Source organism: Pseudophryne corroboree, chromosome 1, assembly GCF_028390025.1.
Source record: "Pseudophryne corroboree isolate aPseCor3 chromosome 1, aPseCor3.hap2, whole genome shotgun sequence".
In the NCBI taxonomy this organism is placed as follows: Eukaryota; Metazoa; Chordata; class Amphibia; order Anura; family Myobatrachidae; genus Pseudophryne; species Pseudophryne corroboree.
In genome coordinates, this window is record NC_086444.1 from 704953253 (window position 1) to 704968158 (window position 14906).

A 14906-nucleotide genomic window follows, 5' to 3' on the forward strand; every position below is an offset into this window, starting at 1 on the left:
ATGATGAGGATAATGATGTGGAGGCGGAGCAAATGCCTGTGAATGGGATGTCGCCCCCTGCGGGGTCGACACCGGTGTGGATGGACTTATGGAAGGAATTACGTGACAGTGTCAACTCCTTACATAAAAGGTTTGACGACATAGGACAGCCAGCTGCTCAGCTTGTGCCTGTCCAAGCGTCTCACATGTCGTCAGGGGCTCTAAAACGCCCGCTACCTCAGATGGCAGACACAGATGTTGACACGGATACAGACTCCAGTGTCGACGACTATGAGACTAGTGTACCTTCCAATAGGGCCACCCGTTACATGATTGAGGCAATGAAAAATGTATTACACATTTCTCTGACGTCCTAGTGGATGCTGGGAACTCCGTAAGGACCATGGGGAATAGCGGCTCCGCAGGAGACTGGGCACAAAAGTAAAGCTTTAGGACTACCTGGTGTGCACTGGCTCCTCCCCCTATGACCCTCCTCCAAGCCTCAGTTAGATTTTTGTGCCCGACCGAGAAGGGTGCACACTAGGGGCTCTCCTGAGCTCTTAGTGAAAGTTTAGAGTTAGGTTTTTTATTTTCAGTGAGACCTGCTGGCAACAGGCTCACTGCATCGAGGGACTAAGGGGAGAAGAAGCAAACTCGCCTGCGTGCAGAGTGGATTGGGCTTCTTAGGCTACTGGACACCATTAGCTCCAGAGGGACCGAACACAGGCCCAGCCTCGAGTCCGGTCCCAGAGCCGTGCCGCCGGCCCCCTTACAGAGCCAGAAGCAAGAAGAGGTCCGGAAAATCGGCGGCAGAAGACATCCTGTCTTCACCAAGGTGTAGCGCACAGCACTGCAGCTGTGCGCCATTGCTCCTCAGCACACTTCACACTCCGGTCACTGAGGGTGCAGGGCGCTAGGGGGGGGTGCCCTGAGCAGCAATAGAAACACCTTGGCTGGCGAAAATACATCACATATAGCCCCCAGGGCTATATGGATGAATTTTAACCCCTGCCAGATTCCACATAAAAGTGGGAGAAAAGGCTGCCGAGAAGGGGGCGGAGCCTATCTCCTCAGCACACAGGCGCCATTTTCCTTCACAGCTCTGCTGAAAGGACGTCTCCCTGACAATCCCCTGCAGTCCTGTACTACAGAAACAGGGTAAAAAAGAGAGGGAGGCACTAATTGGCGTAATAATTACAAATAGCAGCTATAAGGGGGAAAAACACTTATTTAAGGTTATCCCTGTGTGTATGTATATATGTATATATATATATGTATATATGTGTGTATGTGTATGTGTGTATATATATATTATCTATCTATCTAGCGCTCTGGTGTGTGCTGGCATACTCTCCCTCTGTCTCCCCAAAGGGCTAGTGGGGTCCTGTCCTCTGTCAGAGCATTCCCTGTGTGTGTGCTATGTCGGTACGTTGTGTCGACATGTATGAGGAGGAAAATGATGTGGAGGCGGGGCAATTGCCTATAATAGAGATGTCACCTCCTAGGGAGTCGACACCTGAGTGGACAGTGTCGGCTCTTTGCAAAAAACGGTTGACGACATAAGACAGCCGGCTACTCGGCTTGTGCCTGTCCAGGCGTCTCAAAAGCCATCAGGGGCTCTAAAACGCCCGTTACCTCAGATGGTAGATACAGACGTCGACACTGATACTGACTCCAGTGTTGACGGGGAAGAGACAAACGTGACTTCCAGTAGGGCCACACGTTACATGATTGAGGCAATGAAAAATGTTTTACATATTTCTGATAATACTAATACCACTAAAAAGGGTATTATGTTCGGAGAGAACTACCTGTAGTTTTTCCTGAATCTGAGGAATTAAATGAGGTGTGTGATGAAGCGTGGGTTTCCCCCGATAAACTGATAATTCCTAAAAAATTATTGGCATTATATCCTTTCCCGCCAGAGATTAGGGCGCGTTGGGAAACACCCCCTAGGGTGGATAAAGCACTCACACGCTTATCAAAACAGGTGGCTCTACCCTCTCCTGAGACGGCCGCCCTTAAGGATCCTGCTGATAGAAAGCAGGAAGGTATCCTAAAATGTATTTACACACATACTGGTGTTATACTGCAACCGGCAATCGCCTCAGCCTGGATGTGCAGTGCTGGTTTGGCTTGGTCGGATTCCCTGACTGAAAATATTGATACCCTAGACAGGGACCGTATATTACTGACTATAGAGCATTTAAAAGATGCATTTCTATATATGCGTGATGCACAGCGGGATATTTGCCGACTGGCATCAAGAGTAAGTGCGCTGTCCATTTCTGCCAGGAGAGGGTTATGGACGCGACAGTGGTCAGGTGATGCGGATTCCAAACGGCATATGGAAGTATTGCCTTATAAAGGGGAGGAGTTGTTTGGGGTAGGTCTGTCAGATCTGGTGGCCACGGCAACAGCTGGGAAATCCACATTTTTACCCCAGGTCGCCTCAACATAAGACACCGTATTATCAGGCGCAGTCCTTTCGTCCCCATAAGGGCAAGCGAGCGAAAGGCTCCTCATTTCTGCCCCGGGGCAGAGGAAGGGGAAAAAGGCTGCAACAGACAGCAAATCCCCAAGAACAGAAGCCTTCTCCCGCTTCTGCCAAGTCCTCAGCATGACGCTGGGGCTTTACAAGCGGACTTAGGCACGGTGGGGGCACGTCTCAAGAATTTCAGCGCGCAGTGGGCTCACTCGCAGGTAGACCCCTGGGTCCTTCAGGTGGTATCTCAGGGGTACAAATTGCAATTCGAGACACCTCCCCCTCGCCGGTTCCTAAAGTCTGCGTTACCGACGTCTCCCTCCGACAGGGAGGCGGTATTGGAGGCCATTCACAAGCTGTATTCTCAGCAGGTGATAATCAAGGTACCCCTCCTGCAACAGGGCAAGGGGTATTATTCAACGCTGTTTGTGGTACCGAAGCCGGACGGATCGGTGAGACCTATTTTAAATCTGAAATCTTTGAACACTTACATACAAAGGTTCAAGATGGAGTCACTCAGAGCAGTGATTGCAAACCTGGAAGGGGACTATATGGTGTCTCTGGACATCAAGGATGCTTATCTCCATGTCCCAATTTACCCTTCTCACCAAGGGTACCTCAGGTTTGTGGTACAGAACTGTCACTATCGGTTTCAGACGCTGCCGTTTGGATTGTCCACGGCACCCCGGGTCTTTACCAAGGTAATGGCCGAAATGATACTTCTGAAGAGAAGGCGTCTTAATTATCCCTTACTTGGATGATCTCCTGATAAGGGCAAGATCCAAGGAACGGTTAGTAGTCGGAGTAGCACTATCTCAGGTAGTGTTACGACAGCACGGGTGGATTCTAAATAACCCAAAATCACAGCTGATTCCGACGACACGTCTGCTGTTCCTAGGGATGATTCTGGACACAGTCCAGAAAAAGGTGTTTCTTCCGGAAGAAAAAGCCAGGGAGTTATCAGAGTTAGTCAGAAACCTCCTGAAACCAGACCGGGTCTCAGTGCATCAATGCACAAGGGTCCTGGGAAAAATGGTGGCTTCCTACGAAGCGATTCCATTTGGCAGATTCCACGCAAGAACATTTCAGTGGGATCTGCTGGACAAATGGTCCGGATCGCATCTTCGCATGCATCAGCGGATAACCCTGTCCCCAAGGACAAGAGTCTCTCCTGTGGTGGTTGCAGAGTGCTCATCTTCTAGAGGGCCGCAGATTCGGCATTCAGGACTGGATCCTGGTGACCACGGATGCCAGCCTGGGGAGCAGTCACACAGGGAAGAAATTTCCAGGGCTTGTGGTCAAGCCTGGAAACGTCACTTCACATAAATATCCTGGAACTAAGGGCCATTTACAATGCTCTAAGCCAAGCAAGACCTCTGCTTCAGGGTCAGCCGGTGTTGATCCAGTCGGACAACATCACGGCAGTCGCCCACGTAAACAGACAGGGCGGCACGAGAAGCAGGAGGGCAATGGCAGAAGCTGCAAGGATTCTTCGCTGGGCAGAAAATCATGTGATAGCACTGTCAGCAGTGTTCATTCCGGGAGTGGACAACTGGGAAGCAGACTTCCTCAGCAGACACGACCTCCACCCGGGAGAGTGGGGACTTCATCCAGAAGTCTTCCACATGATTGTAAACCGTTGGGAAAAACCAAAGGTGGACATGATGGCGTCCCGCCTCAACAAAAAACTAGACAGGTATTGCGCCAGGTCAAGGGACCCTCAGGCATTAGCTGTGGACGCTCTGGTAACACCGTGGGTGTACCAGTCAGTGTATGTGTTCCCTCCTCTGCCTCTCATACCCAAGGTACTGAGAATCATAAGAAGGAGAGGAGTAAGGACTATACTCGTGGCTCCGGATTGGCCAAGAAGGACTTGGTACCGGAACTTCAAGAGATGCTCACAGAGGAACCGTGGCCTCTACCTCTAAGAAGGGATCTGCTCCAGCAGGGACCCTGTCTGTTCCAAGACTTACCGCGGCTGCGTTTGACAGCATGGCGGTTGAACGCCGGATCCTGAAGGAAAAAGGCATTCCAGATGAAGTCATCCCTACCCTGATCAAAGCCAGGAAGGATGTAACCGCACAACATTATCACCGTATTTGGCGTAAATATGTTGCGTGGTGCGAGGCCAGGAAGGCCCCTACAGAGGAATTTCAACTGGGTCGTTTCCTGCATTTCCTGCAAACAGGACTGTCTATGGGCCTAAAATTAGGGTCCATTAAGGTTCAAATTTCGGCCCTGTCGATTTTCTTCCAGAAAGAACTGGCTTCAGTTCCTGAAGTTCAGACGTTTGTCAAGGGGGTACTGCATATACAACCTCCTTTTGTGCCACCTTGGGATCTCAATGTAATTTTGGGGTTCCTAAAATCACATTGGTTTGAATCACTCACCACTGTGGACTTAAAATATCTCACATGGAAAGTGGTAATGCTGTTGGCCCTGGCTTCAGCCAGGCGTGTCTCAGAATTGGCGGCTTTATCCTATAAAAGCCCTTACCTAATTTTTCATTCGGACAGGGCAGAATTGAGGACTCGTCCTCAATTTCTCCCTAAGGTGGTTTCAGCGTTTCACCTGAACCAGCCTATTGTGGTACCTGTGGCTACTAGGGACTTGGAGGACTCGAAGTTGCTGGACGTAGTCAGGGCCCTGAAAATATGTTTCCAGGACGGCTGGAGTCAGGAAATCTGACTCGCTGTTTATCCTGTATGCACCCAACAAGCTGGGTGCTCCTGCTTCTAAGCAGACTATTGCTCGCTGGATTTGTAGTACAATTCAGCTTGCACATTCTGTGGCAGGCCTGCCACAGCCAAAATCTGTGAAAGCCCATTCCACAAGGAAGGTGGGCGGCTGCCCGAGGGGTCTCGGCGTTACAACTTTGCCGAGCAGCTACTTGGTCAGGGGCAAACACGTTTGCTAAATTCTACAAATTTGATACCCTGGCTGAGGAGGACCTGGAGTTCTCTCATTCGGTGCTGCAGAGTCATCCGCACTCTCCCGCCCGTTTGGGAGCTTTGGTATAATCCCCATGGTCCTTACGGAGTTCCCAGCATCCGCTAGGACGTCAGAGAAAATAAGAATTTACTTACCGATAATTCTATTTCTCGTAGTCTGTAGTGGATGCTGGGCGCCCATCCCAAGTGCGGATTGTCTGCAATACTTGTACATAGTTGTTGTTACAAAAATCGGGTTATTGTTGTGAGCCATCTTTCCAGAGGCTCCTCTGTTATCATGCTGTTAACTGGGTTCAGATCACAGGTTATACGGTGTGATTGGTGTGGCTGGTATGAGTCTTACCCGGGATTCGGAATCCTTCCTTATTGTGTACGCTCGTCCGGACACAGTATCCTAACTGAGGCTTGGAGGAGGGTCATAGGGGGAGGAGCCAGTGCACACCAGGTAGTCCTAAAGCTTTACTTTTGTGCCCAGTCTCCTGCGGAGCCGCTATTCCCTATGGTCCTTACGGAGTTCCCAGCATCCACTACGGACTACGAGAAATAGAATTATCGGTAAGTAAATTCTTATTTTCTGATAATACCCCAGATACCACAAAAAAGGGTATTATGTTTGGTGACAGAAAACTACCAGTTTTCCTGCATCTGAGGAATTGATATGAGGTGTGTGAGGAAGCGTGGACTTCCCCCGATAAGAAATTGATAATTTCTAAAGCAGCGTACCCTTTTCCGCGAGAGGATAGGTCACGTTGGGAAATAACCCCTAGGGTAGATAAAGCGATTACACGCTTATTAAAAAAGGTGGCACTACCATCACGGATACGGCCACCCTGAAGGAACTGCTGATAGAAAGCAGAAAACTACCCTTAAAGCTATATATACACACACACGGGCATTATATTGAGACCTGCTATTGCCTCGGCATGTATGTGCAGTGCGGCAGCTGCGTGGTCCGATTCCCTGTCGGATAACTATAGATAGGGACAATATTTTGCTGAAAATAGAGTATATAAAAGACGCTGTCTTATACATGTGTGATGCACAGAGGGATATTTACCGACTGGCATCACTAATAAGCGCTATGTAAAACCATTGCCGCCAGACGGGGGTTATGGACTCTGCAATGGTCGGGCGATGCCGATTTAAAATGGCACATGGAAGTTTGCCCTAGAAGGGGGTGGAACTGTTTGGGGATGGTCTTTCAGACCTCGTTTCCACAGCTACGGCTGGGAAATCAAAACTTTTGCCACAAGCTACCCCACAGCAAAAGTAAGCACTGTATTATCAGGTACAGTCCCTTCGGCCCCAGAAAAGTAGAGAGCTAGAGGCTCATCTTTTCTGCCAAGAGGAAAAGGTAGAGGGAAAAAGCTGCAGCACACAGCTAGTTCCCGGGAGCAGAAGTCCTCCCCTGCGTCCGGTAAGTCCACAGCATGACGCTGGGGTTGCTCAGGCGGACCCGGGTACGGTGGGGGCCCATTTCAGAAATTTCAGCTCACAGTGGGCTCTCTCACAGGTGGATCACTGGGTTCTTCAAACAGTATCTCAGAGGTACAGGCTGGAATTCGTGACGTGTCTTCCCCCCCCCCCCGTTTCCTAAAATCTGCCTTACCGGCAACTCCCTCTGCCAGGGAGGCAGTGTTGGTGGCTATCCAAAAATAAGTATTCACAGCAAGTGATTATCAAGGTACCCCTCCAACAGGAAAAGGGTTACTTTTCCACAATGTTTGTGGTACTGAAACCGGACGGTTCGGTGAGACCCATCTTAAATTTAAAATCCTTGAACACATAACAAAAGATTCAAGTGCAAGATGGAATCGCTCAGGGCGATTATTGCGAACCTGGACGAGGGGGATTACAGGGTCTCTCTGGACATCAAAGATACTTACCTGCATGTCCCCATTTACCCTCCTCACCAGGAGTACCTTAAGGTTGTGGTACAGGACTGTCACTATCAGTTCCAGACGCTGCCGTTTGGATTATCCACGGCACCGAGGGTCTTTACCAGGGTAATGACTGAAATGATGCTCCTTCGCAAGAAGAGAGTTTTAATTATCCCGTATTTGGACGATCTCCTGATAAAGGCGAGGTCCAAGGAACAGTTGGTAAGGGGGTAGCACTTTCTCGGGAAGTGCTGCAACAGCAGGACTGGATTCTCAATTCCAAAGTCACAGCTGGTCCCGACAACACGTCTTCTGTTCCTGGGAATGATTCTGGAAACAGACCAGAAAAAAGTGTTTCTTCCAATGGAAAAAGCCGAGGAGTTGTCATCTCTAGTCAGAAACCACCTAAGACCGGGACAGGTGTCGGTACATCAATGCACACGAGTCCTGGGAAAAAATGTTAGCTTCGTACGAAGCAATTCCATTCGGAAAGTTCCACGCAAGGATTTTCCAGTGGGGCCTGTTGGACAAATGGTCCGGGTCCCATCTCCAGATACAGCAGCCGATAACCCGGTCGGCAAGAACCAGGGTGTCGCTGCGGTGGTGGCTGCAGAGGGCTCATCTACTAGAGGGCCACAGATTCGGAATACAGGACTGGGTCCTGGTGACCACGGATGCCAGCCTTCGGGGCTGGGGTGCAGTCACACAGGGAATAAAATTCCAAGGACTATGGTCCAAACAGGAGTTTTCACTTAACATAAATTTTCTGGAGATAAGAGCAATTTACAAGGCCCTAAGCAAAACAAGGCCCCTGCTTCACCAGCCGTACTGTTCCAATCAGTCAACATCACGGCGCTCGCCCATGTAAACAGGCAGGGCGGCACAAGAAGCAGGAGGGCAATGGCAGAAGCCACAAGGATTCCCCGTTGGGCGGAAAATCATGTGGTAGCACTGGCAGCAGTGTTCAGTCCGGGAGTGGACAACTGGGAAGCAGACTTCCGCAGCAGACTCCACCCGGGAGAATAGGGACTTCATCCAGAAGTCTTCCAAATGCTAGTAAACCGTTGGGAAAGACCACAGGTGGACATGATGGCGTCCCGCCTCAATAAAAAAGATATTGCGCCAGGTCAAGGGAACCTCAGGCGATCGCTGTGGACGCTCTAGTGACACCGCGGGTGTACCAGTCGGTTTGTGTTCCCTCCTCTCCCTCTCATACCCAAGGTACTGAGGATAATAAGGAAAAGAGGAGTAAGAACTATACTCATTGTTTCGGATTGGCCAAGAAGGGCTTGGTACCCGGAACTTCAAGAGATCTCAGAGGACCCATGGCCTCTGCCACTCAGACAGGATCTGCTGCAGCAGGGGCCCTGTCTGTTCAAAGACTTACCGCGGCTGCGTTGACGGCATGGCGGTTGAACACCGGATCCTGAGTGAAAAAGGCATTCCGGAGGTAGTCATTCTTATCCTGATCAAAGCCAGGAAGGATGTCAGCCTGAAGTTCAGATGTAAGGGAGTGCTGCATATTCAGCCCCTTCTTTGTGCCCCAGTGGCACCTTGGGATCTCAATGTTTTGGAGTTCCTGGAATCACATTGGTTTGAGCCACTTAAAACCGTGGATTTGAAATATCTCACATGGAAAGTGGTCATGTGTTGGCTCTGGCTTCGGCCAGGCATGTGTCAGAATTGCCGGCTTTGTCATAAAAAAAGCCCTTACCTGACTTTCCATATGGATAGGGCAGAGTTGAGGACTCGTCCTCACTTCTCCCGAAGGTGGTATCAGGTTTTCACTTGTACCAACCTATTGTGGTGCCTGCGGCTACTAGGGACCTGGAGGATTCCAAGTTACTGGACGTAGTCAGGGCCCTGAAAAATTTATATTTCCAGGACGGCTGGAGTCAGGAAAACTGACTCGCTGTTTATCCTAGATGCACCCAACAAGCTGGGTGCTCCTGCTTCTAAGCAGACTATAGCGCGCTGGATTTGTAGCACTATTCAGCTTGCGCATTCTGCGGTGGGACTACCGCGGCCTAAATCTCTAAAAGCCCATTCCACAAGGAAGGTGGGCTCATCTTGGGCGGCTGCCCGAGGGGTCTCTGCTTTACAACTTGGCCGAGCTGCTACTTGGTCAGGGGCAAACACGTTTGCAAAATTTTGTAAATTTGATACCCTGGCTGAGGAGGACCTGGAGTTCTCTCATTCGGTGCTGCAGAGTCATGCGCACTCTCCCGCCCGTTTGGGAGCTTTGGTATAATCCCCCATGGTCCTTACGGAGTCCCCAGCATCCACTAGGACGTCTGAGAAAATAAGATTTTACTCACCAGTAAATCTATTTCTCGTAGTCCGTAGTGGATGCTGGGCGCCCATCCCAAGTGCGGATTGTCTGCAATACTTGTAAATAGTTATTGTTACACAAATCGGGTTGTTATTGCGAACCATCTATTCAGAGGTTCCATTGTGATCATACTGTTAACCGGGGTTCCTATCACAAGTTATATGGTGTGGCTGGTATGAGTCTTACCCGGGATTCAAAATCCTTCCTTATTGTGTCCGCTCTTCCGGGCACAGTGTCCTAACTGAGGCTTGGAGGGAGGGTCATAGGGGGAGGAGCCAGTGCACACCAGATAGTCCTAAAGCTTTCTTTAGATGTGCCCAGTCTCCTGCGGAGCCGTCTATTCCCCATGGTCCTTATGGAATCCCCAGCATCCACTACGGACTACAAGAAATAGATTTACCGGTGAGTAAAATCCTATTTTATGGTGCATTAATTTCTGCATGGTACACTCGACTATTTGTGTGTGCGCATGTAGCTGCTGCGTGGTTGCCTTATTAAAGGGTATTTCACTCAGTGGGCTACTCCTTTATTGCTATACCTGAGGGTACTAAGTGCATCGGGTTTCTTTCTGTATAATACGGGATTGTATCACAAGATATACTTGCTGTGTGTTTTTACTTGTGATTCATAGTTGCCCTATATATCTCTTGAACTCCCGGTTTGGCTGTCAGTCACACTTCACTGAGTGTTCTTGCTAGGTATATTGCTGCTACACCTTGTACCAGGTTGCCTGATTATTGTGCACTTATGTCTGCTACACGTGGCAACGACCCTGGGGCTTCTCCCACATTGCATGGTGAGGCCGTTGACATGATGGAGGAGAATATGGCAGCTGAGTGTTCAGGGGGTTCCTTATTCCCCCCAGTGGGTCAGTAGCACCTGGGGTATCTCAGGACCCACCTTGGGCTACGTTTTCGATGCTGTTAAACATGCTTGTAACTAATTGGTGCCCCCTGTGGGACCACCTGTGCCAATGCAGAACTATTAATCCAACAGGGCCTAGACTTAGGCCTACGTCTGGCCTCCCTCAAGGTTCACATCTCTGCCTTGTCGGTTTGGTTTCGGTGAAAAATTGCTACCCTTCCTGATGTCCATACATTCACTCAGGGTGTGTTGCGGATTCAGCCTACTTATGTGCCACCAGTGGCCCCTTGGGACTTGTCTGTGGTTTTGGAGGCCTTGCAAGAGTCTCTGGTTGAACCTCTTGCCTCTGCTGACCTTAAGTGGCTTTCCTTTAAGGTCCTATTCTTGCTGGCGATTGATTCAGCTAGAAGGGTCTCAGACTTGAGTGCCTTATCCTGTAAGTCTCCCTATTTGATTTTTCACCGTGACCGGGCGGTTCTTAGAATGCGGCCAGGTTATTTACCTAAGGTGGTGTCTTCCTTCCACCTTAACCAGGAGATAGTGGTTCCGGCCTTTCATTCTCCTGAGTTGTCTTCCAAAGAGCGGTCTTTGGATGTGGTACGGGCTCTCTGTATCTATGTGAAGAGAACTTCCTCCTTTAGGAAATCTGATTCTTTTTGTATTGGGTTTTCACAAACGTGGCTGGCCTGCTTCCAAGCAGAGTTTGGCCAGATGGATAAGAATGGTGATTGCACATGCTTATGTACAGGCTGGTTGTCCGGTACCTGCTACCATTAAAGGCCATTCTAATCTGTCTGGACCTTCTTGGGCAGCCCACTGTGGTGCAACCCTTGAACAGTTGTGCAAGGCGGCAACATGGTCCTCAGGGAACACGTTTGTAAGGTTCTATGCCTTCAATACCGCCGCTTCCCAGGATGATTCATTTGGACGCAGGGTTCTTGTGCACGCTACAGTGTCCCCTCCCATAAGAAACTGCTTTAGGATATCCCCGATGTTAATCCTTGTAGAGCCCAGTGTACCCTGCAGCAGTAAACAAGATTTATTGTAAGAACTTACCGTTAACTCTTTCTGCGAGGTACACTGGGCTCCACAAGGTGCCCACCCTGACACACTTGGCTTCTTTGGGTTGGTATTGGCATAGCCGCCGACACCCCCTCCTGTGGGGTGTAATTAGCTATGAGCGATTGTCGTCTCTGGTACCTGCTACTGCATTGGGCTGGTTAATGAATCTGAGCTCCTGTGCATGGAGGTGGGGTTATAGAGGAGGCAATGCTGTGCATCTTGGGAACAGTCAAAAGCTTTGAGCTTGTTGGTGCCTCTGATCAGGATCATCCTCTACACCCAATGTTAATTGTTGTGGAGCCCAGTGAACCTCGCAGAAAGATTTAAGTGAGTTACCATAACTCGCGTTTGTTTTTTTCTTACAACTTAGACTTGTCAAAATCGTAAGAAAATATAGTGCATATTGCACTGTATTGTCCCTGTGATGCCGATACGCCTTCCTGCAGGATCAGCAACACAAGGAAAAATAGGCTGTGCAGGCAGCTCAACCTTGACTATCTGTGGGTTGTCTCCAGCCACATCAAAGTCAATGTCTGGCTGTACAGCACATCGCACTGTGTACACACTATTAGAGCAGGTACAAGAACAGCACCTTGGTGGACATGATGTAACTACCTGCATGGCTAGATTTAATAAGCCTACTTCACTGTTCCCAAGACTTCACTGCAATCTGATTTATGATGCATTTAGCAAGGAGCTTGTTTACTGCAGTCTAAACTTTTCGAAGTATTTTCAAAGTTTATGGAAGGCCATGATTTTTTCTTAAATTAGACTAAATCTTTAATTTCAGGGTGCCTTGTGTGAAGAGAACATGAGGGCAGTTCGTTTTGATGTCCATGATGTGACCCTTCATGCAGATGCCATACACAGAGGAGGTGGACAAATCATCCCAACTGCCCGTCGCTGCCTTTATGCTTGTGTACTAACTGCTCAGCCTCGCCTCATGGAGCCAATCTACCTTGTGGAGATCCAGGTCGGTACAACTTTCGTTCTTGACCTGATTTAGCATTAGTTGTACAGGAACTGCCTTACTGATGACCTATATTCCATCACAGTGCCCTGAGCAAGTCGTGGGAGGAATCTATGGAGTCTTGAACAGAAAACGGGGTCATGTGTTTGAGGAGTCACAAGTTGCTGGCACACCAATGTTTGTTGTTAAAGCTTACTTGCCTGTCAATGAATCATTTGGTAAGTTCTTTATTTTTGCACTGCATCTTATATAGCAGAGGTTGGCAATAAGCAAACTCCAGCTGGTGTGGGACTACACATCACAGCAAGCCCTGCCACAGTTCTTGGTACGGCATGCTGGTATGTAATTCAACACCAGCTGTATGGCTAACTAAATGCCTTGAATGTCCCAGCATGAACTGAAGTTAGAGTAGGGACAAACTAAACTTGTGTATAATATGTAAAATCCTCCCATACTCTGCTTAGAGTAGCACTTTATCTGCGGCATGTGTTAAGTGTCTATCTTTGTGCAATTTTAATTGCATAACGTGCCTTATTTAAGTATCCTAGTAAGTCCTTGGTTTTCAAGTCTGTTCTGTACAATATTGAAATAAGCTGCTTTTGGAGACTTTGGACAGTTGAATGGTGGATTGTCATATGAAGTGGAAACTGCAACAATAGCTTGACTTTTTGCAATTTTTTTTTTTTCAATGGGGCAAAATGGAAGTTAACTTAACATACACTAGGCGATATATCTTTTTACCCTCCTGAGCAATATTGTCCAGTGTATGATATGACAATACATGCTCCCAGGGTTTAACAACTTTGTATGTACATACAGCTCAACCTGACAACCTTGTCGGATGCTGCATAATCGGGCTGACTGTGGCATAATGCCGCTGTGATATTAGTGTATACACACTGCCTAGTGTTTCCCTTCCCAGGGTGCCTGCAATCACCCTGAAGTGAGTTGCCTAGTGTTAAGTTTGTATATCTGAAATCTATTAATTTTTGAGTAAAACAGAACAAAAGTAGTTATTGTAGATGGATACTTGTGTAAATAACTTGGCTTCATAAATCTCTCTGCAGGTTTCACTGCTGATCTGCGATCAAACACTGGTGGCCAAGCCTTCCCTCAGTGTGTGTTTGACCACTGGCAGATTCTTCCTGGAGATCCATTTGACACAACAACAAGGCCCTGCCAGGTTGTTGCTGAAACCCGTAAAAGAAAGGGTCTTAAAGAAGGTATCCCGGCCTTGGATAATTTCCTGGACAAGCTGTGATCCTCCTATGGCAGCATGAAAATCAGCTGGAGATATGGACTTAAAATGGCAAAAGTCAGCTTTCTCAGTATGGCCCACCTTTATTTTGCAACTTACAGGAGATCTGTTCCTCATTCTAATGGCCAGAATTTTCTTCTCCCATCTTGGTGCCGTAACACTCATATTTATTAGGAAATCTGTTCTGGGTTTATCACCCCTGTTCATTTAAAAGATTAGGTCTTTGAATCAGAAATGTGAATATAATGGGGCTGTTCAGGGGTGTCTGACAAACAAGATTGGGAATCCTGTACTTTCACAGCATGAATATCAGCATTGTATTAGTGCCATTAAATACTTATATTTCAGTTTTGCAGTGCGATTGCTATTTAAGTCCTTGGGTTTTTTTCCAACAAATTAAGGAACATTACATTGCGAAAGTTTAAACATAAAGAAATGATTGTACAAAAGGGCTGCAATAACACAAGTTATGCTGACTGCCACTCACCTTTTCTAATTACAAGGAACTGTTTAATTGGCCACATACAGGCTTCAACTTGCATCTTCTAAGCTTGTTAAATTGTTTCTCTTGTACTCAAATTCAATCCTACAGACTGGTGTAGTAAAACATTTGAAAGATTTGTGATAGTTACCACAAATAACTTGATGTCATGGTCTGCTCCAGGCTTTTGGGTACAATTTGCTAGCAGGGTGTGCTGGGCTGTGACTGCAGCCCAGCTTGGCATGCTGGGCTGTGACTTTGCAGCCCAGCATGGCACATTGCAGCAAAGATGAACATGGCTACATTCTACCTCAGTGCCAAGGCTTGGGAGGTTGCATAGTAATGTACAGTATCTCATATCTGGCTATTAAGCCTGTAATAGCATAGGAGGGATGTATATTAAAAAATTCAACATAATTATACATAATCTGTATGATTGTGTTTGTGTAAGAAACCCACATTGTGAGGTTAAACTAAAGTACTGTATAAGATGAAAGCACATGGCTGGAGACTAAACTTCCTGCTTCTTGCAGGAAGTTTGCTTCTGTCCTACAACACTCTGCCACCGGAGGAGCAGGGGTGTTAGTAGGAATTCTGTACAGATCAGGTTTCACTGATTGTAGTGTGTCCCACATGCATTGCAT

At 48.0% G+C, this 14906-nt stretch overlaps 1 protein-coding gene across 1 annotated transcript in view; it reads left to right on the forward strand.

The window, feature by feature from the left end:
* Positions 1-14128, forward strand: part of EEF2 (eukaryotic translation elongation factor 2) — a 31077-nt gene extending 16949 nt beyond the window's left edge. The window contains exons 13-15 of the mRNA XM_063914862.1: positions 12344-12526; positions 12609-12741; positions 13591-14128. Coding sequence (XP_063770932.1) covers positions 12344-12526; positions 12609-12741; positions 13591-13784 — 510 coding nt within the window. The 3' untranslated portion in view covers positions 13785-14128. The remainder of the gene's footprint in view (positions 1-12343; positions 12527-12608; positions 12742-13590) is intronic.
* The last annotated feature ends 778 nt before the right edge of the window (positions 14129-14906 follow it).